Here is a 24,532-nt window from a genome sequence, read left to right as displayed (position 1 = left end):
AAAGCAAAGCGAGGACAGGTTTGTTAAGGAAACATCTCATTTAGCTAACTTCCATGAGTTGGGTAACAGAGCAGGTTGATGACAGTAACTATAATTCTGAGTAATTCATTAGTTTGGCCTAAACAGGAGGTTTGTGTCCACACACGGTGGCACAGTGGTTAGCACTGCTGCCTCACAGTGCCCAGGGACCGGGGTTCAATTCCTGGCTTGGGACACTGTATGGAGTTTGCACATTCTTTCTGTGTCTACGTGGGCTTCTTCTGGGTGCCCCGGATTCATCCACAGTCCAAAGATGTGCAGGTTAGGTGGATTGGCCATGCTCAATTACCGCTTAGTTTCAGGGGGACTAGCTAGAGTAAATACATGAGGTTAAAGGGATAGAGCCTGGTGGGATTGTAGTCAGCGCAGACTTGATGGGCTGAATGGCCTCATTCTGCACTGTAGGATTTTATGATCCTATGACACGATACTTTGAAAAATATGCGGACAGTAAAGAGGGTGCAGAAAAGGTTCACAAGAATGGTTCCAGGGATGAGAAACTTTCATTATGTGTGTTGTTTGGTGAAACTGTGCAGTACTTCTTGGATGATGTTCAAAATCATGAGAGGTCTGGACAGATGATAGGGAGAAACTGTTTATGTTGGTATAACAGTAAAGAACCAGAGGGCACCAATTTAAAGTGATTGGTATAAGAAGAAATAGTAACATGAGGGAAACCATTTTTTCTGTAGCAAGTAATTAGGTTTTGGAATGCACTGCCTGAGAATGTGGTGGAGGTTGATTCAATCATGGTCTTAAGGAGAAAATTGAACAATTGCCTGGCAAGAACAAAATTGCAGGGCTAATTGGAAAAGTCACATTATGGGACTAGATAAGTTACTCTTGCAGAGAGCTAGCATCCATCTGACTGACAGATTGGCCTCCTCCTGTGCTATAACCGTTCCTTGATTCTATGTGACTGGAGGAGAAGAGAGAGCTACCAAGATGACCAGATTCAGAGAGATGCTGGACGTCACCAGAGGGACTGGCATGACACACATGGTTGTTACATGAGGAGGTGTATACTTGTAATCTATAACTAAATAAATATTAAAATGTGCAGTTCTATCCTTATCCGAATGACTTGCTGGAATAGAACATCTGACTCCTCTATTTGGAGCAGCAAGTTGCTATTCCAATTTCTCACTGGGCTCCTCAGATATAGGTATCTCTGCTGTGCATTTACAAGGCTTGGCATCATGCCATGATCACTTTAATCACTACCTCCCAGGGTTTAGGACAGGGTTATTGTATTATCTCTTGCAAGTAAACTAAAACCCTGTTGTTCCTCATGGATCCTGGAATTTTGGGACCATAGACCGAATCCTCTGTCCTCATTCGCAGACGGGATTTTCCGGTGCCATTGAAAATTATGGAGTCTTGACCGGAACACCAAACTTTCCATTCTCAATCGCAATGGGTCGTGCCATGGATAAGTCTGGGGAATCCTGCCTATAGTGTTCAGTTCACTGTTACTGCTACGTGATAGATTTTTAAAATTTGATTTTGACATACACTCATTCTAAAGGAACAAATAATTATAATATTCCAATTCAAAACCACTCCCCCACCCACCTCAGTTTGAAAACAGCTCCTTAAAATGTTAGGATATTTTGGTACTGAAATTCTGTGGGCATTCTACTCATCGATCGGCATTGCTCCAGCAGGACAACGATCATACTTAAATCCAATGCTGACTCTCATCCAGTTAAACTGTATCCCTGTCAGATACTACTGGGTCACTTTGACTGCAGAGGGAGGCTAGCTCAGAGTTTGAGGCCTTTGCAATGAGATACAACCTATGGGGAGAGGTTGCCACTTACAAATTTTAAAATTTGCTTCTACTATGTGTGTCTTGCCTGTGAATAGCTGTGTACCACTCAAGTGCCAGCCAAGAACAAAAATACTTTTCCATTTGGTAACTTCCTCCTACAAAACAAAATAGGTATACTTCCAGACTAGAATCTACAATTATTTGCAAATTTAAAGCATATGTTTCAGAATAAGTCGGCTGCTTGTCTGCTGTAAAAAAAATAATTGAGTAGAAGGGGCTTCTCATTATGGAAAATAAACATTTTTATTTGTACCATACTTTGCTTACCAACCATTTTAAATCGATGTGGTGAACCACCAGACAATTACTTAGTCTGCTGCCTCTGCGTTTTGCAATTTTATTCTGCTGCTTTTCAGATGTTTGGAGGTATGCCATCAGTGACTTTTTCTTTGCAAAAAAACATGCTTTGTTGAGATTTACTAACTTGAAGACTTTTCCTGTCTGCCATCCTTAATTTGTCAAATATTTAGCTCAGATATTTTGGGTATTATTGTGTTGAGATAAAACTATGCTCACTGATATGAGCATACACTATTCACATTGGTAGGTTAGCCATTAAATAAGTTCACTTTAACAGTACAATATTTAGGACGGCACTTTCCAGCCGCGCTCGCCCCAAAACCGGAAAATCCTGCTCAAGGTCAACAGATTTTTGCATGGTCCATGCTCCCAACCCACTCGCTACCATTTCCATGGCAGGTGGGACAGGAAAATCCACCCCCCCACCCCCTCACCCCACCATTGGATCTCCTTTAAAGCCTAAAGGATTTAAGTAATTCCTCCTGACCCTACTACACTGGAAATGCTGGAACTGACTTTTTAAACAAGATTTTTAGATAGAACCAAGAGAACTCTCCCAGCAATAAAATGTTAAAGTTAATTAGGGTTAGTTCTCATTTTTATAGGAATTCCAATGGCCGCAGGGATTTGCTCTTCAGTCAGTTCTTCTGCTGTGTCTCCTTTTCGCCCTGTGGGTTGTATTTTCGGGACACAGAATTTTTTCAGCAGTTGGGACCATTACAGCTCCATAACCCCAGACATCAGAGCGGCGCATCTTCTGGGACAATTCTGTGGAAAATGCCTTTTGGGTTTGTCGTCCAATTAGGGATAGAAGCAGAGAGGGGAGGGCTGCCGGCAGACTTCACAGCAGACAGAGAGTGCTGTTAAGATGAAAGCCTTAAAGGAGGATAGAATGAAATGGCTGTGAGAAAAGGTTGAGGGAACCGACAGCTGTCGTGGCACACTGAGCGCTTGTCAGTGAAAGCCGTCTCTCAGAGCTGATGTCCTTAGGCCTGCCATTTGCACCATTTAAACAGTTAGATTGCATCCTATTTTCATGCTGCTCTGACCTCCTGCTGTGCAGCTTCCACCTTTGAGATTAGGGTTCAGACACAACATGGGGCCCATGAAATGCTATCCAAATTACATTGTTATAAACTTGCTACAATTTGCCATTGAAGAAGCTTAAATAGTTTTACAATGCTGCTGGGTAGGTTGCTGTCACTATTTAGAAGGCACTGCTGATTTTACTAGCTTCCTTGCCTTACAATTCACCTCCAAGGACCAGGTGAAGATCTCCCTGTGTGTGTATGTGTCTACACATGTATATTTATATTGTGACATATTTTGACATTAACTGAATTATTATCCTCAGTTTTCAAGTTTAACTGATAATGCAGCATATAAAGCAAATTTTGTGTTTGGTGTCCAACTATATGCTATGGGAAAATACTCCAAAGTGGTGTTTCTATTATGTGATCAGTCTTACTCAACATGTAATGGAAGTATGGCATAAGCTATGCAGGTACTCCAGCTGATGTACATACACTTAACTTACGGCTTCAATTCACATGAAGAGCAGGAATGATGACATCGTTTCAAACAGTGGTTAGCTCTGTTGTCACTCAGCTGATTTCCAAGATGCTCATTTCAAAGCTTATGTGAATAAAACTGAAGTTTGGATTTGGTTACAGTATTTATCTAGCTGTAAAGGCTGCAAGTCTTATAACTAGTTAAGTAGAACATCAGCTTATGATGCTTTTTCAAGTACAAATTTGAAATTATATATTTGTAACATTCAAGTAGAAAGTACGAATCAATGATTTGTTGTTTAGAGACACCAGAACCAGTTCTATATGGATCAAGTGAGGTATGGACACACAAGACTGTTGCCCTGTCTGAAAGGAGAATGCTCCATATCTAGGTGCTACTTTTAGCTCTACCTTATGACTAAAATATGCAGAGGTGGAGAGCTGAATTAAGAGTTGGTGGAATACACATGTCTGCTGGCTTGGACAGGCCCGCTGGTATTTTACACCCAAATGAGCATTGATTGGCAGCAGGCAGGACTTTGTCCTTGCTTGGATGGAAGTTCCGCTTTGTAGAGCTGCCGGCCAAGCAGATTGGCCCAAAACTCTCCAGCCCCTCCAGGAACAGTGCTGCAGTGGGCAGGAGAGGCATTGCAGCGATGTACCTGGGAACAAGTACTGGGATGAGAAGGCTGGGTAAATGGCAATTGTCCCAGGGAGGGGAGGGTATGGGACACCAGGGGCAAATGGGGTATAAGTGAATAGGCAAGAGTTGGGGGGTGAGGGAGGTCCAGAAGTGCCTGGTCCTTGAGGGAAGGTCACTCCAGTCAAAAGGGTTTAGTGGCAGAAAAGATCAAAGAACATATAGACTGGAATGGCCTGATCAAGAACTCTAGTCAATGCAAGTCATAAATACTTGTAGATTTACCTTTGATTAACTACAAAGTCATGCTTAATGTTCTAAGGGTCAAACGTCACTTCCTTTTGTTTAATTTAGTTATTCCAAACCCCTGAATAAAAAATGTCTTTAATTTTGGATTTCTAGATTCACTGTGGTTAAGGCAATTTTCTGCTACAATTTTAATTTAAAGAAATATAGTGAGAGTATGGAAAGAACAATGATGAAACAATGACGTTGCTTTTGTAATTAGGAATCATTTTAAAAATCTGTTTTGTTGTATGTGAATGAAAAGACTTTCAGACAACTACACATAACTAGAGAATGAAGAATATATTATTGCTGCTGTGTGCTACAAAATGAATTGAGTTTTTTATATATATATTATGTTATTGAGTGGTAAAATTATTGCAGAAATCGATGGTTGGATGCTGATGCACTGGAATATTCCAACTGCTCAACAGTTATTTGCTGAAGAGAACACCCCTCTGCATCTAATATTTGGGGGTAGTATAAGGATTATAATCCATTATTGGCTCTTGTTTGATAATTGGCTCAAATGGAAAGCAAAGTGAAAATGGGAATTGCAGAGGCACTGGCCAAGGGCAGCACAGCGGTACAATGGTTAGCACTGCTGTCCCACAGCACAGGTACCCAGATTTGATTCCTGGCTTGAGTCACTGACTGTGCGGAGTCTGAACGTTCTCCCCGTGCCTGCATGGGTTTCCTCCGGCTGCTCCAATTTCCTCCCACAGTCCAAAGAAATTGCCTCTTAGTGTAAGGGGGACTAGCTAAGGTAAATGCTTGGGGATTATAAGGATAGGGCCTGGTGGGATTGTGATCGGTGCAAACTCGATGGGCTGAATGACCTCCTTCTGCACTGTAGGATTCTATGATTCTATGATAATGTTCAGTCTTCCCCGGACCCCAGATTGGTGCCAGGGAACTGGAGAATTGCAAACATTAAGCCCTTGTTTAAAAAAAGGATAGAAAGATAAGCCCAACAACTACAGGCCAGTCAGTTTAACTTTGGTGGTGGGGAAACTTCTAGAAACAATAATTAAGGACAATACTAACAGTCACATGGACAAGTACAACTTAATTAAGGAAAGATAGCATGGATGTGTAAGTGAAAATCATGGTTAACTAACCTGCTGGAATTTTTTGAAGAGGTGCCAACAAAGGTTGATGAGGGTAATCTTGTTAATGTGGTGTACATGGACTTCCAAGCATCATTTGATACAGTACCACACAGCAGGCATGTGAGCAAAGTTACAACTCATGAAATAAAAGGGACAGTAGCAACATAGATATGAAATTGGCTGAGTGGCAGGAAACCACGATTAACTATTGATGGAAGTCTTCTAGGCTGGAGGAAAGTTTGGAATGGAGTTTCCAAGAGTCAGTGTTGGGGCCCTTGCTTTTCCGGGTGTTTATTAATGATGTAGATTTTGGTGTTCAGGGCAGTTTCAAAGTTTGCAAATGATCCAAAATTTGGAAACACTGTAAACTGTGAGGAGGATGTGTGTGGAGAACTTCAAAAGGACACAGGCAAGTTGGTGAAATAAGCGGACAGATGGCAGATGAAGTTCAATGCGGAGAAATGTGAAGTGATTCATTTTGGTAGGAAGAACAGAAATTTCTGAGACCGGAAATTTCTGCCTGAGAACAGCAGACATTTTGGTTGTCTGCCCCCCTCACCTGCTTCGATTCCATGGCAGTGGGAGGATAGAATTCCAGCGTAAATATAGTTGCATGCAGCTCCGGTGGTGCCTTTCCCACTGGTCAGAATTGTGGGATCCCAGACCATATTCTGCACTTGAAAGCTTATTAATTATGCACAATTGAGTTCCCCTCTGCTCTCCAGGTGGGCCAGCAGCTGACTTGTGCTCAGCTGACTGATTTGCATTAGTCCAGCACACTCGCATCACTCTCTCCAGCCCATCTGTCTTCACCAGACCATACAGGATGTCAGCAAACCAGAGGGAGAAGACTAGCAGCTTCAAGAAGAAGTCTGTTCTTCAATTCAACCATCTCCCTCCACCCCACCCCACCCCCCTCCGTACCTGATTCTATCACCTGCAAGGCACACATACCCCACTCCATTTGGACATCTATCCACCTCATCCGGAGTCTTCATCCATTCCTTCCAGTAAATGATGTGTTATCCCTTTGATCCCCTTGTTTGTGAGTTTTTCATGCATGTTAAGATTCAGCTCCCCTCTCCTTGGTCTTTTCTCTGCCTACCATTGTTCGTCTGCCTCATCCATCTCCTCGCCTCTCTGCCTCCCATTGTGAGACCTCGTTCTTCTCCCACCCCATCGTTGTACAACCTTCCTTCTACATTGTCCCTCTTGTCTTTTTCAGGCCACTTCCGTCCCATGCCCTGGGGATTAATCCTGTGCTCCTGACACGTGACCCCTTTTGGACCCGCGTCATTCCAGCATCCACATGACCACCCAATCACTATTCCCTTGCCTTTTCTTGGGCCTCATCCAATTCATTTCCCCATGTCTTCAGGCGAGGAGATGGTGAAAGAAAAGAAGAAAAAGAGTTGTTAAAAATAGTTAATCAGATAAGAAGAAACATGTGTTTGACAGTATTGATGTAAATTTCTTGACTTTAGACGTGGTTGCCTGTGTTACTATGATCTATCTTCTGAATTCAATAAATACTTCAATTTTCTTGTCATCTGTAACAATAATTTATGCATCCACTAATCCAGTCTAATCCATTTTTCCCTCTAGCAGTCAACACCTGTTAGTACTTAAGCTTTTAGTGGTTTCCTATAAGCTTGAAAACAAAACTCGATGGATTATTTCTTAGGAGTCAGGTGGAAAGCTACTTTTGGTGGATTTTAGTCTGTTTTGGACAATTAATTTTCTAATAAAACTACGTTGAAAATTCTAACCACAGAAGATAAGTCATTCAAACTGCAGTTAGATGTATTTGTTCAGATTTATTGCCTCCAGTACTAAATTCTTTCTACTCTTCAGTAATGAAAATAATTTTGAAAGAAAATACATGATAGCCATCTAAATGTTCAAACATTGCATCTAAAATTCTCGTGAAACCACTTGATGCAGTTCAAGTTTTTCCATTTAATAAAAGCAAAATAAATGCTGGGAGAAAACTAGCGCCAATGTTTCCTCAGAACATGTATTGTGCTGCAGGGGTGAAATTATGCATTTGGCACTTTGGGATCTTTTTATTCCTGAGACCTGAGTGACATATTTCTGCACTGTTCCTGCCTGAAGGAACAACATCACAAATTAGCAGGCATGAGTCAAAAAACATGGGCAGGGGACTTTGTGAAGTTTGCAAACTGCTGGTCAGATCCATTCCTCATCTGATATCTAGACTTTTACTTGATATTGATCACAAGTGCAAAATTTGATCCATTCATCATTCCAGAATCAATTTCTCTTATAACCATCCTGTGATGATACTGTGTTATTTTGATACATTTAATGTGCAAGGGATTGCATTAAGAGGTAGTGTTTTGTTACAAGAGTTGATTTGTCTGGGAAACCATGCAGCTCAAGTGCTGAGAATGCAGGTTTTAGCTCCTGTTGTGTTGCTTTGTAGAATTAATGGACCTTTTGTTTATTTAGGTTCTCCTGGGATGCTAGACTAGGCATACAGAGTCAATGATTAATGAGAGAAGCTAAGCTTGCAGGAAAGATCAGTTTCATTTACATTTTAAATACAAGCAGTTGCTGCCTGGACCAGCTAGAAGAAAGAAGTCGCTCGCTCTCTTTCTCCAGGGGCTTTCTGAAAGCTTCAGGACTGTTAACCTAAATCTCAAGCAAGTATGCCTGTGATTTGCTAACTAATTATAAAGCAGGGTTTAAGTCTATAAGGAAAATTTTGTTTGATTGGAACACATAGTGATAGGTTAGCAGTTAAGAATTGTATCTTGTCACATTTAAGTATTGTTCAATTGTTTAAAATTAAGCAAATTAATTTGTTATAGTTAAACTGAGTCATTAAATAAAACTTGTTTTGATTAAAAGCTCCCTGGTTTGTAAGTAGAATCACATCTGGAGTGAAACATCCTTTCCTCATGCTAATGTCAAAATGTCTAATCTGGCTTCAAAATATACCTTGCGGTTTCTGATCTGGCACCCTAACAATTCTACCAAGTCCTTTGGTCCATATTGTTCAGCTAATCACTGCCTTAATTAGCAAAATACATGGTGTATTTCTGGTTGCAAAACAATTTCTCTTTACAAATGTTATTACTTATTAGTCATCTCAAATAATAAAGCTTTATCTCTATACATTAAGTGAGATGTTGTGATGCAGTGTATATCATCCCTGCATCTGAGCCAGGAGCTCCAGGTTTAACTATCACCCCACGACTTGATGGCCAAGGGAGATGCATTCATAAGATAGCGGAACAGGTTGAGTGATAAGCTAGCGACCCATTCCGAGAAAAAATTCGCAATGGGAACAGTCGAAAATCTGTCTTGTGCACCACCAAGGGCACGATTTTAACCGTTGCATCATGCCCACTTTCGGGCGCAAAAATGCGGTAAAGTCAGGCATGAGGCCATTAACACGATCCATGCCCAAGTCCGCGCAGATGGCCACTTTACTGAGGCCCGGGAATGGCTGCAATCCAATTCACGCCCGAAACAGGCATAACGGCGATTTAAATGTATTTGCATGCATTTCAATTGAATTAATGAACTGCCTGCCCAACTTTATCAGCATTTCCTCCTTTACCACTGCATTCACCAATCTGGTATTGAGCCAAAATGAACATACTAAATAAAAATCTGTTTCAGGCACTCCAGCTGTGGAAGAGATAAGTTCAGAGCTTCTGACGGCTCTCTGACTCAGATTGGGGGGGGGAGTGGGGGGGCGGGGGGGGGTGGGGGTTTTGAGGGAGGCCCAATCATTGTCTGGTGGGGGGGAAGGGAGTAGGCCAGGTCGTTGTCTGGTTTTGCGGGGAGAGGAGAGCAGTTCGTTGTCTGGTTGGGGGAAGGGGAGCAGGAGGGAGGCGGGTCAGATCATTCTCTGGTGAGGGGGTGGGGAGGGAGGAGGAGGCGGGTCAGATGTACCTCTGGGGATGGGGGAGAGGGCAGGTAAGATGTATCTCTGGTGGGGGGGTGGGGTTGAAGGCCGGATAGTTCACTGATGGGGGGAAGAAGCCGAATGGATCTCTGGTGGTGGGGTGGGCAGGTGGTGTCAGTGTGGGGGGGCAGTCTGCTGCCACTCTGCATGCGATTAGTGGGGAGGAAGGGGACAGAGGGTCGCAATCAGTTCGGGTAGCAGGGCACGGGTGGATAAAAGAGAAAATTATGTTGTAGGGGTCAGGGTGATATCTGTGGGAGCCGTCGCTCCTGGGCTGCTTTATCCACTTTTTTGTGGCCTGGGAGCGATCTGACATGGGCATGCTTTTTCAAATTTTTTTCTAATTGTGCATGTGCAGTTCAGAGCTCCGATCATTTTGGCCGCGCTAAGCCCAGTCCACAGTAGGATTCAGACCCACAATTTCTTTTTCCAGGCAAAGTGCTAATGGGGGCGCCTGAAAGCAGATTTCCAAGTAGGATCTGAATTGAGCCCAGATTCAGCATTTAGAATGAAAATGGTAACATCAGACCCAAGGCATGGGAAATGAAGCAACAACTATACATTAAACTATAATTTTCAAAATGATATAATTGCTTACCTTACTCCAAATATTTAGATCTCTTCAAAATAATAGTGTTCTTTCTAGTGCATTTTTCTTTTCTATACTATATGTAAAATTACAAATCAGCAGCAATGTAATCTATCAATTGACAATGTCCAGAAATATGTTCTGTGATCATTTATGCAGTGACTCTTGTGTTGCTTGGCCTGCTATGTAGAAGATGGATTGTACTGTTGAGACAGATATAAATTATTTATGACAGCCACATTCACAACCATATCAATTTAGCAGGGTTGTTGGCAATATGTGGAATAGTTATTGGATTGCCAATAAAGTGTTCTTAGCGAAGTAACATATCATATAAATCTGACACTCAGTTTCAATTACGCTTACATTTTATGAATTATTGATTCTGTGCGGACCTTTAACTGTGGGCAGGTGACATGAGAGAAGACTCGACATACCTGAGGTCACAATTGTCAGGCACTGGTGATGTTAACTCTCAGGCATCAATTGCATGTTCTTGGTATGTCACTAACCCAAAATAAATGGAAAACCATCGATGGCTGATGATAGGAAGCCACCAAATAGAAGGGTAAATTGTGGGTAAGGAGTATTGCGAGGGTCTCTTGGAGGATAATTTGGCCATTTCTACTTTTCCTGACTCTAAGAAATAAAAGAACTTTTGTGAAATGAACAAAATGCCTTTGATCCTTGATCTTAAAAAATGGATCCTGATAGCTTTAGGTGGGTGCCTTATGAGCAGGTTAAAATGGACAATGAGAAGATTAAAGCAGATAATCAATGGATAAAATACCAAGCGTGATTCCAATAAAATCACTCCTTACTGATTTCAATGTTGATTCCATTAATTCCACAACTGGAGAAAAGCCACATTTGGATCAAATGGTTACTTCATGTTTGTGCTTGATTGGATAAGTCATTTATTATTAGTGATCTGAGCCATTCTGTGGGAACAAATCTCCCCTCAATAAACAGAGTAGAAAATATAATGGGTGATCAATCACTTTCAACTTTCCACCTAAGAGAAAGCAAGGAGGAATTTATTGACAAGCCCAAAAGTAACAGCTCTAGTGTGGGAAAATATTTGGTATCAGCGATTAGGAGCAGCATGGTGGCACAGTGGTTAGCACTGCTGCCTCACAGCACCAGGGACCTGGATTCAATTCCTTGGGTCACTGTCCATGTGAAGTTTATAAGTTCTCCCTGCATCTGCATGGGTTTCTTCCCACAGTCCAAGGATGTGCAGATTAGGTGAATTGGCCATGCTAAATTGTCTCTCAGTGTACCCAAACATGTGATGACTAGGGGATTTTCACAATAACTTCATTGCCGTGTGAATGTAAGCCTACTTGTGACTACTAAATAAACTTTTTTGATTAGGGGAGGTGCAGCTATGTGATCTTTTTATTATGTCCTTTGTTCCATCCTTACGCTAAGTACATTATAGCTAATTATACCTACACTGGCTTTCAGAAGTCAGCCTAGTTGAGCTTGACGTCATCTAGTTTCCTTGGCTTGATTCCATCCCACCCAGTGTATTTATCCACACTATCACTGGAAAGTATCAAACATTATTCTTTCCTTCCGTTCTTTTACAGATTAACAGAAGCACACAGAGCTGCCGTAAAAGTTATTCGACGAATGCAATACTTTGTTGCAAGAAAAAAATTTCAGGTAAGAAATTATATTCAGCTAGGTGATATCAAAAAAATAGACAATTGTTTTGGTAGGCCCAAGGAGAATGAAATACAAGTACTGAAACCAGATAGGGGTTGAAAAATATTGAATTCTACTCGCAGCTTTACGTTGCTCAGTCCTTGTGCAAAGTAGTGCCAGATGCAACATTAAAAATGAGAGGGTGGTCCAGTTTAAAAGATGTTTTCACTAGAGTTGAGGTAGGACCACAAATAGAGTAACTCTCAGGCATGTTTGGAGTTGGTCGGGGGAGGGGGTTGAGCTGGTGCAATATCAAGTTGGTATTCCAGAATAACTTCCAACCCTTGGTGTGTGGCATTTTAAAACTGCATCTAATTAAAATGTGACATCCGGTTTAACATTGAATGTGTGGCAGTGGGTGTGGCATAGATCCAGATCACACAAGTTAAGTTTTGTTAAATTTGTTTCTGGGATCTGGGCATCTCTAACAAAACCAGCATTTATTGCCCATCCCTAATTGTCATTGAGAGTGTGGTAGTAAACCACCTTCTCGAATCTCTGCTGTCTATGTGGTGAAGAGTGGATATTCCAGAATTTTGATGCAGAAACAGTTCAGGAATGGCGATTTGATCTGATTAGTTCCAAGTCAGAATGAAGAGTGACTTGAAAGGGAACTTGCAGGTGGCAGTGTTCCCATGCATCTGCTGCCTTTGTCTTTCTGGGTGTAGAGGTCACGGGTTTGAAAGGTGCAGCCCAAGGAATGTTGGCAAATTGCTGCAGTGCTTCTTGTAGATGGCACACACAGTGCTGGATGAGATGCCAGTCAATGGGGCTGCTTTGTCCAGTTTCTGATGTTGAGTTTCTGAAGTGATGCTCGAGCCTTTTCTAATGCAACTTGCTTGCTAGGCACTCAATTAAAATGTTCATCCAAGGATGTAATTTACAGAAGTAAGAAGTTTGAAACAAGAGTGCATGAAGTTTCTTATGGATTTAGATGAACATGGGCTGCACTTCAATTTTCATGATGCATCATTTGATGTACTGTTGGGTGCAATGAGAAATTAGAGAGGGACACTATTAGTGCATATTCATACAGTCGACTGGAATATTCCATACGTCCAGCTGTGCCCTGGAATGATCCAGAGGCAAAAATGTGACAGTCAGCAGTCACTTCCATAGCCACTGCGATTGCATGACTATAAGGTATAATAGGGAATAAAACTTCTGAGAGGCTGCAAATGTCTGCCACCACCTGACCTGATAAGCCCCTAGAACACTGCTGTTCTGACATGTCAAGTTACATCCTGTTGCATGAGTAATTCTTCCTGCAAGCCCAACTCTGCTACTGCTCTCCTGTCTGCTGTTGCTGTTCCCCTGCTGATTACCTTCAGATCTCTCCAGAGCAAACTGATGCTGGTCCTGATGGTCAGCTTATTCTTTGTCCAAGGTTCAATATAAGGGACACATGGTGCACCTATCCTGCAAAGTGCAACAGTTAGCATATTACCACAAATACAGTTCTCAACAAACCTGTTCCCAGTGTAAGCAACTGTGACCATTGAGTATTTATTGCTTTGTGTGCTTGACTTTTAATGAACCCATGAATTGTTGTATAAAGATGCCAAAGGCCCTGGTTCAATCCCCATATTGGCTATAGTGTGGTTCGTGGAGGCTTGCCTCCTTACCTTGCCCCATTCTTGATACCGAGTTGTGTCCCCAAAGCTATATAACCAATTCTCTCTTTTTCTAAATAAAAATATTCCTATGGGCCCTTCACAGACTGTAGTTTGCAATTTGGTTTCGATAACATAGGACATAGATAAGCTGCAGAGCTGGGCTGAGAGGTGGCAAATGGAATTTAATGCAGAAAAGTGTGAGGTGATTTATTTTGGAAAGAGCAACAGGATTACAGAATATAGGGCTAATGGAAGGACTCTTGGTAGTGTCGACAAGCAGAAGGATCTCGGTGTACATGTGCATTGATCCGTGAAAGTTGGCACCCAGGTTGACAAGGTTGTTGAGAAGACATACGGTGTGTTAGCTTTTATTGGTAGAGGGATTGAATTTTGGAGCTGTGAGATCATGTTGCAACTGCATAAAACTCTGGTGCGGCCGCACTTGAAGTATTGCATCCAGTTCTGGTCGTCGTATTATAAGAAAGATGTGGAAGCATTGGAAAGGGTGCAGAGGAGGTTTACCAGGATGTTGCTTGGTACGGTGGGAAGGTCTTATGAGGAAAGGCTGAGGGACTTGAGGTTGTTTTCGTTAGAGAGAAGAAGGTTAAGAGGTGACCTAATTAAGGCATACAAGATGATCAGAGGATTAGATAGGGTGGACAGTGAGAGCCTTTTCCCTCAGATGGTGATGGCTAACACGAGGGGACATAGCTTTAAATTGAGGGGTGATAATTATAAGACGGATGTCAGAGGTAGGTTCTTTACTCAGAGGGTAGTAAGAGCGTGGAATGCCCTGCCTGCAGCAGTTGTGGACTCACCAACTTTAAGGGCATTCAAATGGTCATTGGATAGGCATATGGATAATATTGGAATAGTTTAGGTTAGAGGGTCATTAGATTGGTTCCACTGGTCGGCGCAACATCAAGGGCCGAAGGGCCTGTACTGCGCTGTAATGTTCTATGTTCTAACAAGCTTCATGAAACCACAAAATCTGTGTGTGCACAGATATTGTCATAATTCAGTGATTTAAATATTCAGATCACTAACCATCGCTCCTGAGCAGGTTACACACACATAGGTCAACATTCCCAAATTAAACACAAAGGTTGGAGCCAGCTTAACGATGCAAAAATGTTTGCTGAATTTAACTCCACCTTCACTACCTCATGCTCCACAATGAAACACCTTCCCACCTCCCCACCCAGTGTCTCCCAGCCCCTCAAGGATATGTTTCATCTCTATTTCATAATTTTAAGGAGTTGGGGACACCAAATATATAAATTGCACTGTTGATGTCAGGCAGTTGGGTGCAATCTTACCTCTTAACTCAATAGCTGCGCAGCAACCTATCAGTCCCTGGGTAAACGGCACAAGATTTAATGTGCAAAACATTTAAAGGGCCATGAGCTTAAATAAATCTGTCCGCTTCAAAAGAAAAACAGAAATAATATTAGTTGGCTAGGTTAAAATCTTTTTTTTGGTTTTGGCATGTGGACAACGGTAACAAACCAATTATCACTGCCCATCTCTAACTGGATTGAGACTAATAAGAATCAACCATGTAGCATTGAACTGAAGATGCATCTGGAACAGACAGATTAGAGATAACAGTTCCCCTTCCCTTAAGACCAGTCGAGGTTTTGACACTGTTCATTCTGTTAGCCCATAAATCAACAAATCTGCTGAATTCAATTTCACAACTTGCGAGGCTGAAATTTTCACCCACTCGCTCTTAGTTGTTAATCTAATAATATAATCGTTAAGCTATCAAACCCTTGTACATTAAGCAGAGGAGAGCCAAAACCTACTGATTAAGGAGGCCAAAATCTTATTTGGAAAAAAAAGGATTGGAAAATTAGTCAGTGGTTAGAAAGATGTAGTTTAACTTTTGCTTGTGATGGGAGAGTGCAAAATCAGGGGGCAGGAGGTAAACACATGTTTAGTGGGAGGCCAATCCATTGGTCAACAGTGGAGTGGGATGCTGAGGATTTATCTTTGCCTAGAGCAGCATGTGGAGATTGTGGCTAAAACCCTGCTGGTTGGAGGTGTTGTTCAATGGGGGCAAATGCATCAAGTTGTGGGTTCCATTATTTTTAAATTTTGTAATTTTTCTTTCTGGATTCCACTTAACATTCAATGGTGGATGCTGGAGGGAGCAAGTAAAACCCTCAGCAAAATATTTCTCATTGGGAATGGGGTGAGGTGGGAGGAGAAAACTTTATGATTTGGCTCATTGAGAGAAGGACTGGTCGCCCAGGCTGCTCAGTATCAAGGGCATTAGGTTCCACAATGTTTTTGCTTTGAATGTTTCCAATGGACCTAAATCTTGTGATTGAGGTTGAAATCTGAATGCAATGAGCAAGAGTTGATATGTTTGCCCAGTGATTATATTGCTTATACAGAGATTTGGTAAAGTACCAGGGCTGTTCTTTTTAACCCAAAAGTCTGCTACTTTGGATTGCCATGTGTTCATTTTGTCACTTTAACGTTAGTGCAGTGCCATTGTTATTCAGTTGACCATAAACTCTATGTTCACAGTGCCATCTAGTACCCTATTGCCTTTGACTCTTGATATCACTCATGATTTTTATTTAGTAAATATCTGAGGCTAGAAATCCTACCTGGCACTCATCCTGCTGGCATTGCTGTTGCTCATTCCAAGTTATCATAAAACAGTCATATGAAGAATGTTGGCACATGCCACTCACAGTGCCAATGGGGTGCCTATTCCATGGACCACATGGTATTGAAGAGTTGCACATTGCTGCTCTCTCCGGGTGGGTGTGCTGTACAGGCCATTCTAAAGGTCCTACTTTCTGTTACAGCTGCACATTTGCTGGTGTGCCCCATACCCCATGATGATACTTTGTGGATTGATTGCTATTTGAATACAGCATTGTCGAGCCTACATGCGGCATATAAATGTATGTCTACTTCAAGCTAGCAATACAGGAGGTATAAGAACATAAGAACATAAGAAATAGGAGCAGGAGTAGGCCATCTAGCCCTTCGAGCCTGCCCCGCCATTCAATAAGATCATGGCTGATCTGTTGTGGCTCAGTTCCACTTTCCCGCCCTCTCCCCATAACCCTTAATCCCCTCTCTTATCAAGAACCCATCAACCCGCTTCTTAAAAATATTTAGCGAGGCAGCCTCCACCACTTCAACGGGCAGAGAATTCCAGAGATTCACCACCCTTTGAGTGAAGAAGTTCCTCCTCAACTCCGTTCTAAACCGCCTCCCCTTTATCTTGAGGCTGTGCCCCCTAGTCCTACTGTCTTTTTTGAGCGGGAAGAGTCTCTCCACCTCTATCCTATCCATCCCATTCATCATCTTATACGTCTCAATGAGATCTCCCCTCATTCTTCTAAACTCTAACGAGTACAAGCCTAGTTTATTCAGCCTCTCCTCATAGCTCAATCCCCTCAACTCCGGTATCAGCCTAGTAAACCTCCTCTGCACTCCCTCCAGGGCCAAAATATCCTTGCGCAGGTGCGGTGCCCAAAACTGGTTCAATTTCTGGAGAAGCTCTTTATCCTACTAATTATGTTCACTGCTATATTGTCAGGACTGCTGTGTCACAGACAGAATGTATTTGCTTTCTTATTGCCAGTGATGGGAATGTTTTGTGTTTTCTTACCCTTTGAATGTCCATTCCAATTAAGTAACTCAGCAGCAAGGTTTTTTGAGTTTAAAAATAAAACAGGTTATTTATTCTTATACTCTTACCCTGAATTAAATGCAATGTCACAGAAACTTGGTCTCAATCATGCATCCACTCTCACACAGATTGCAAACAAATAAAGCTCATGCACTTTTACAGATTACAGTTATCTCCATTTCTGATTTCCAATTTCAGTCTTCCACGTGGCAGGCCTGCAGCCCTTTGAAGATATTTGATGATTTAAAGTTGTGCTGAGGATCTAGGAAAGTGAAGGGTTCGCAGTGAGTTGTGAGGTTTCTTGTGGTCAAATATCCCAGAAGTTGGTTTTCAGGGGAAGTTTAACTGGAACAGAATATATACTCTGTCTGCCTGAGTTTGTATCCGAGTCCAGTTCACAGACCAACTGAACTAATGTTTCTAATGGCTGTGGTACATCTGTCTGAAAACAGCTGTTAGTTAATTTTTAAAAGCAGACAGAAGAATGGTTGCTTCACCATGTGACTTTCCACAAGTTCAAGTCTTTTTCCAAATATAGTGTAGTATTTCTGTTGATTCCACATCCTATGTTGTGGATTAGCACCTCTGAGAATTTGAAACTGTCAGTGTCTTTGTTTTAGAATGCCCTATTCAAATCAAATAATATACCTTTAATTGGTATCAGGGAAGAGCATTGACTCACATCAGTCTGGAGTATTCTTTGGTTCCCTCTTGAGACAAGGAAATGGTTCTAATCCACAAAAAATTGGTGATTTTGGACAGCCATCTTTTCTAGCTTTTTTGTCCATTTTTTTAATATAAAATTTGTTTGATCTTCAGAATATGACATTCTGGAAATTCACATGACAACTGAGACAGGGTTGGGGACAGGGAGTTGGTTGGTTCTAGCTGCAACTAGCTAGAAAGATTTGAAACCCAGCAAAGACAGATTCTGACCCAATTTCCTGCCTTTTTCCCCCATTTTGCTTGGTGTTGATCCAGACTTAGTGGCAGCATTCTTATCTCTAGCAGGTTGTGAGTTCAAGTTCCACTCCACATTCTGGGCACATTATCGTGGATGAAACTTTAATGTAGTATGGAGAGAATGCTGAAATTTCAGAGATGCCTTTTGGTGAGGGGCTGAATTTTCATCTGGGATGGGGAAAATGCAATCACTTATGGCTTGCAAATTGCACACCTGACCTTTGTGTGACATTACAAGAGGTTTTCATCTTTTCACATAGAGCTATCACTGTGCATTTTGTAAGACATGATAAAGTGCATGAGGAGTTTGAGTGCAAAGGGCTGGATAGAAATCTCACCTCAGTTCTCCAGTACAGCACTCCAGCATATCCCTTGAACCTCAGCTCTCATCCCCCTCATTCCCCACCAACCCTCCATGTCACCTCACCTTTTCCAATGTCACCCCATGCCCTCTATGCCCCTATGCCACTGCATATTTCCTGTGCCCCTTCTATGCCTCTCCCCAGTATCCTCCATAACCATTTACCCAGTATTCACTATGTTCCCAGGAGACCAGCATTAGCAATGGGAATTATATTAGATTCATTGGAAATCCATTCAGCCTCTAACAATCTGAAAAAATACTGAAATCATTGATACTAAACAAAACTACCCAAATGAGAAAATCCTTTAACTGCCTATCAGCTTTGTAAACAAACAAGAAACCATATCAGACACATTCGGATATTATAGACTCCTACAAGTTTCAATTATTCTGGAATCAATACAATCATGTGCTGAACTGAAACATGGCCAAGCATTTATAATGGAATAGCTATCATAACAAGAGCTTCCAGCTCCACTGACAAAATAGATAACCATTTCCATGGTTGCAGATTATTTTTTCAACCTTCAGAAACAGCTTTTTTAAACCGGCAGATCTATTAGTGCAATTAAATCAGAACACAATAGCTTAACAGCAGAAGACTTTTTTTCTAATCAACTTTTAATTTACTCTTTTAATACATTATGGTACTTTCTCTTTTGGAAAAGTACTGTAATGTATAGGAACAATTAGACAAGGCTGATCAATGTAAAGGTGAACTTAACTTTGCAGGACAAATCCCAATAATGAATCACTGCAATTAAGACACATCTACTTTACCATAAATCACCTAATAGTAATATTTGAAGGTGTCAAATATTTTACACTTATCTTTCAAAATATCCCTGACTCCTCTGCAGGTTTTTCATTTTTTCACCAGCTATCAACCCTAATGTGCTTTTAATAGACTTCCAAAACTTAACACTGCCAGACAAGACTGATGTATGGGAAAAAAATCTGATTTTCTTCCCCCATCCAAAATGGGAAATCCAAACGTAGCAGGGGCCAATATGCATTTTTTTACATTAGGCACTCCTGACTAACAAAAAGGCCAGAGGAGAATGGTGTGCAGTCAGGAATGCAAGGGAAAATCACATTTCCTCCAGAGAAAATCAAAATGTTGCCATTCCTCTGCTGAAACATGCCTCTACACTCAAACAAAAATTTGACAGAATATGTGAAACTCATATTTCATCTGCACTCTGGTGATACTATCCCAATAATCTGGACAACACCTATTCTTCAACCAATATGGTGAAAACAGATTAATTGATCATGTCTCTATTAATACTTCTGTGACTTTACTGTACATAAATAGGCAACTGCATTTCCCATATTGTAACTGCACTTCAAAAATAATTAATTGGCAACTCAGTACAACCAAGTTAAGACACATGTTTAAATTACCTAATTACAAGATATGCATCTCATGTAACTCTTTCTTACTTTACCAAAAGAACGGTTGAATTTCTCAGCTCAGATATTTATATATCTTTTTATTTGCTGCAGGCTGATTTACGGAGCTATTGCTTTTATAATTGTTAAATTCCGTAGTATTTTTGGGATGTATTCCACAGCAAGCCCGAAAACCTTATGATGTGCGAGACGTTATTGAACAATATTCCCAGGGGCATTTGAATATGATGGTCCGGATCAAGGAACTACAAAGAAGGTAACATTTTATCAATATAGTTGTACATGCAAATAGTTACTATTGCTCTCATAACACTTTCAAGTAATGTAAAGTGCAAATATATCAATATTTCTCATAAAAATATATGTGCTATTTAGCTCTCATTAATCCCAAACTAGGACAAAAGACATCAGTTTGGATCACTGGCATTTGGAAAACCAGAAACCAAACTAACCTGCATGTTTCATTTATCTAATCAGAAGTTTTGTGCCCAGCATAGGATAATTGCGTCACATATTTACAGATATGGGCAGCACAGTGGCACAGTAGTTAGCACTGCTGCCTCACAGTTCCCGAGTTCAATTCCAGCCTTGGATTACTGTGTGGAGTTTACACATTCTCCCCGTGTCTGTTTGGGTTTTTCTCAGGTGCCCCAGTTTCCTCCCACACTCCAAAGCAGGATTGTATTTTAAGTGGCTTGGCCATGCTAAATTGCCCCTTAGTGTCCAAAGATATGGAAGTTAGATGGATTAGTCATGGTAAATGTATGAGGTTACAGGGGTAAGGTGGAGGAGAGGGCCTAGGTGCGTTGCTCTTTCAGAGAGTCAGTGCAGACTCAGTGGGCTGAATGGCCTCTTTCTGCACTGTAGGGATTCTATGATTTTATGATATTGTGACAACCAGGCAAATAATTCACAAATCACAAATGTTAGCTGAGCACAGGAAAACTAATATATTTTTAAATGTTTCCAAGTTTTATACAATTTAATTCATTAAATAAAAATTATTAGCTGACTGTTGCAGATAAGACCTGGGTGGGATTGTTGTTGGTGCAGGCTTGAAGGGTCAAATGGCTTCCTTCAGTACTGTAGGGATTCTATAGTGAATGCACCTCTGTTTAAGTGTGTCCGTTAGAGACGTCACAGTGGGAAATCCTTGAGGAATATTATACTAAGACAGCTTCAGTAAGAGTTTGAAATTCATGGCGGTAAGTCAAGAGGAGAAAATATGTTGAATAATTAAGTAAATGATTACAAAAGAAAAGGTAAAGAAAAGGAAAGTCTGGATAAATTAAGTATTTGCATTTTCATCAAATTCTGAAAATGCAACAAAGTCACAACAGCAGAAAAAAATTAAGTTCAAAAGTTGTTTTGTCAGTTGCCTTTTCATCACATTTTGTTTAATGTTACATTATATTTGTGAAGCATAGATCTTGTAATATCCTCTAGCATAGACTTTTACCTCGAGTCAGTCAATGCTGTGTTGCCTTAGTTTGTGTGTTGTGCATCGGCAATAGGCAAAGTGTTGTAACATTAGGGTGTGGCAGTACTGATGAATATTAGACTCCAAGTCTGAAACTACATGTGAGCAATGCGGTGCAATATCTAATTATACATAAAATTTGGTGGTTTAGATAAATAGAAATGAACCAATACAAACGGGGGTATTATCACTATACTATTTTTCAGTTGCAGAGTTATAAAAATAATAAAGCATCTTGTGTTTATATTCTAGGTTGGATCATTCTTTGGGAAAGCCTGCATTTTTTCTATCAGGTAAAGTTGAAGTAGTTGTAATATTTTCATTACAATTTAAAAAGTAAAAATTTCTATTTGTTCCAAGAATGCTGCAAAGGAAAATATATATCCTTAACCATGAATTTTCAATGTTCAGAGAAACGTATATCAAGTCATGCTCATAAAACACAACATTGAAATCAACAAAGAAAACTTGCAACCTATTGAGAAGATGTAGTAGAGAGAAGATTTTCTCTGTGCACAATGTACGTCAAAACTTAAAACCTGTTCTTTATAAATACATTTACAGTTTTGTTATACATACTGCACCAAGTAAAATGATCACTTCCATTGATATAATGATTGCATCTTAAAAGCATCACAAGATGCTTTGCAAAGGGGAGAGTAACATACATTTGATTAATGAAAGGAGGCTAATACATGATGGGACAGTTAGGAGGGGTCACCCAAAGTTTATTTAAAAAAGATGTGTTTGTTGAAAGTTGAGAGAGAGAATTGGAAATTAAGGGGCTGAGGTCTTCAAAATAGTTATAAGGCCTGCCACCAGTGGTGAGACAAAGAGAATGTGGGATTTGTAATAAGGTGTGAATCAGACTTCCAACAGATGTGGGAAAGGATGAGGTTAGAGACAGCTGTGGCAGTAGAGTCAAGCAAGGCCACATGGAAGGATTTGAATAACAATAGACTTTCAGTTCATCGTACTAGAAACTAGGTGCCTGTTAAGTAACAACATATAAACAATGACAGATAGCAAAAATACATTTTTATCTTTCCAGCTTACTTCACACAATTGTGATACATTGCATATAGCAAGATATATACTTCACCTTATCCAATACCATGTGATTTCCTCGGAGAGGTAACTAAGAAAGAAAAACTAGATATCACCATAAAAGAATTACCGATAACAGGATTGATGGGCATGAGGCTGGATATACACAGTTATGTATTGTGTGATTTGGAGCTTAATAACAGGCCTGAAAACAGAAGGGAAGCAAGGAGGACATTGAAGTACTTAGCCTTAAATTTTTGTGGTGTTCTCTATATTGGAATGAAGTAGGACTTCCTTGTGCTCATGAATAAAATCATGAATTCATCCTAAACAATGAGATACTAGTATCCAACATGGTGGGTATCATGTCTATAAGGGAACTTAAAAGGTAACTACCCTGATAATTACCTTCTGCGGTGCAGTTTTAGGTTCTTTTCTAGATCTACAATAAACCTCAGGACAGTCCTGAGCTTAGAAGTTCCATTGGTTTGGAGTATTTTCAAAAAAGCATTGTGAAAACCATATGGTTTTGATTTAATGTCCAGTAATAAAGAAAATTACACATTCATTCATTCTATTTCCCATTTAATATGCAAATTAATTATAACTTGGTGAAATCACTCTGTTCATTGAGACTTCCGATTTTAAAAGGTCTCATATACTTTAATGTGTGGTGTAACAACAAATTTCATTTATATAGCCCTTTGATATAGTAAAACATCACAAGGCTTTTCACAGGATATTGCCAAATGAAATTTGATATTGAGCCACATAAGGAGTAAGACAAATAACCAATAGCTTAGTCAAAGATAGGGGTTTAAGAAACATCTTAAAGAAGAAAAGCCAGAGAAGTTTAAGAGAGGGAAGTCCAGAGCTTAGGACCTATGCAGCTGAAGACTTGGCTGCCAATGTTGGAGTGATAAAAATCAGAGATGCACAGGAAGTTAAAATATAAGGAGTGTCCTTGATGAAGTGATGAAGAGACCACATTTACCATTGGGCCTGAAGGGAGCTGCCCACCATGATTTAGCAGATTTTGGAACATTGATCTCCCCTATTCCAGGGTCAGTTTCAATCTGATGTCATCTATAGGCAATCTGTAGCAGCCAGTCAGATTGAAGAACTCTCACAGGCAACAAGTCAAGAAATAAAGCATTATTCTAATTCACTTTTTAATCGTTTTACAGAAAGCCAAATATAGATAGGGACAGACACATGGGATTGAGATAGAAGCTAAAGTACACTTTAAAACAAAAAATATTTTATTAGTTTATAAAGCATGGAACCTTAAGCATAGGATGGAAGAAATGACACTCCACATTTACCAATTAGTTTTTCAGGCAGGGATCTTGCTCGTCAGCAATTTCGAATTAGTATGTTGTTACTTTTGAGTTATACCTTCAACAGGCATAACACTTTCAATGGTTTTTATGAGAAGAGTGTGTAAAGAAAAAGCTCATGCCAAACAACTGATTGTGTGTTGATCAACCTGTGAAGTGTGCAATAGTGCATCTTATGATGGAGAAGAATATCATGGATAGCAACTTCAGAATTTCTGTGTTTCACTGCAGTTGTAAAGATGCTGGATGTTGCTGTCAGTTTTGCACAGAGATGACAGTGAGTGCTGACAGTCTCACTGTTATTCTGTGCCAATATGTTCCAATTGCACCCACTGTAGTTATTTTAGATCAACATTAAAAGTGCTTCATGTTAGTGTGTGTCACATCCTTGTAGCAAAGTGTTTGCAGTTGGCTGAACATATCTGTCTGAAACACCTCTGCAGTATGTTAATAATATCCTTTTAACTAGTTAGTCATTTTGGTATTTTACATTGGCCAATGACAATTTTACTGCAAAAATGTGTAAATTTATTATCTAAAGAACCTTTAATATAAATGAAACTTTTTTATTACTTACTTTTGTAATTTAGATTGCTTATCCACTTTTCTCTGTTGACATTTTCCAACCTTGTCTCTTCTGTAACTAAAAGAATATAAGAAGAGACTTGCTTCTGGGCTTTAC

The 24,532-nt window shown here is 40.4% G+C and overlaps 1 protein-coding gene across 1 annotated transcript in view; it reads left to right on the top strand.

Moving 5' to 3' along the window:
* Positions 1-24,532, top strand: part of kcnq1.2 (potassium voltage-gated channel, KQT-like subfamily, member 1.2) — a 483,492-nt gene that overhangs the window by 330,660 nt on the left and 128,300 nt on the right. Inside the window, exons 15-17 of the mRNA XM_080191027.1 lie at positions 11,846-11,921; positions 20,145-20,239; positions 21,716-21,756. Of these exons, the coding sequence (XP_080047153.1) occupies positions 11,846-11,921; positions 20,145-20,239; positions 21,716-21,756 (212 nt within the window). The remainder of the gene's footprint in view (positions 1-11,845; positions 11,922-20,144; positions 20,240-21,715; positions 21,757-24,532) is intronic.

The sequence above is a fragment of the Carcharhinus amblyrhynchos genome, chromosome 6 (assembly GCF_965287045.1).
Source record: "Carcharhinus amblyrhynchos chromosome 6, sCarAmb.v2.hapA, whole genome shotgun sequence".
Lineage (NCBI taxonomy): Eukaryota > Metazoa > Chordata > Chondrichthyes > Carcharhiniformes > Carcharhinidae > Carcharhinus > Carcharhinus amblyrhynchos.
This window is presented reverse-complemented; position numbering and strand designations above follow the sequence as displayed.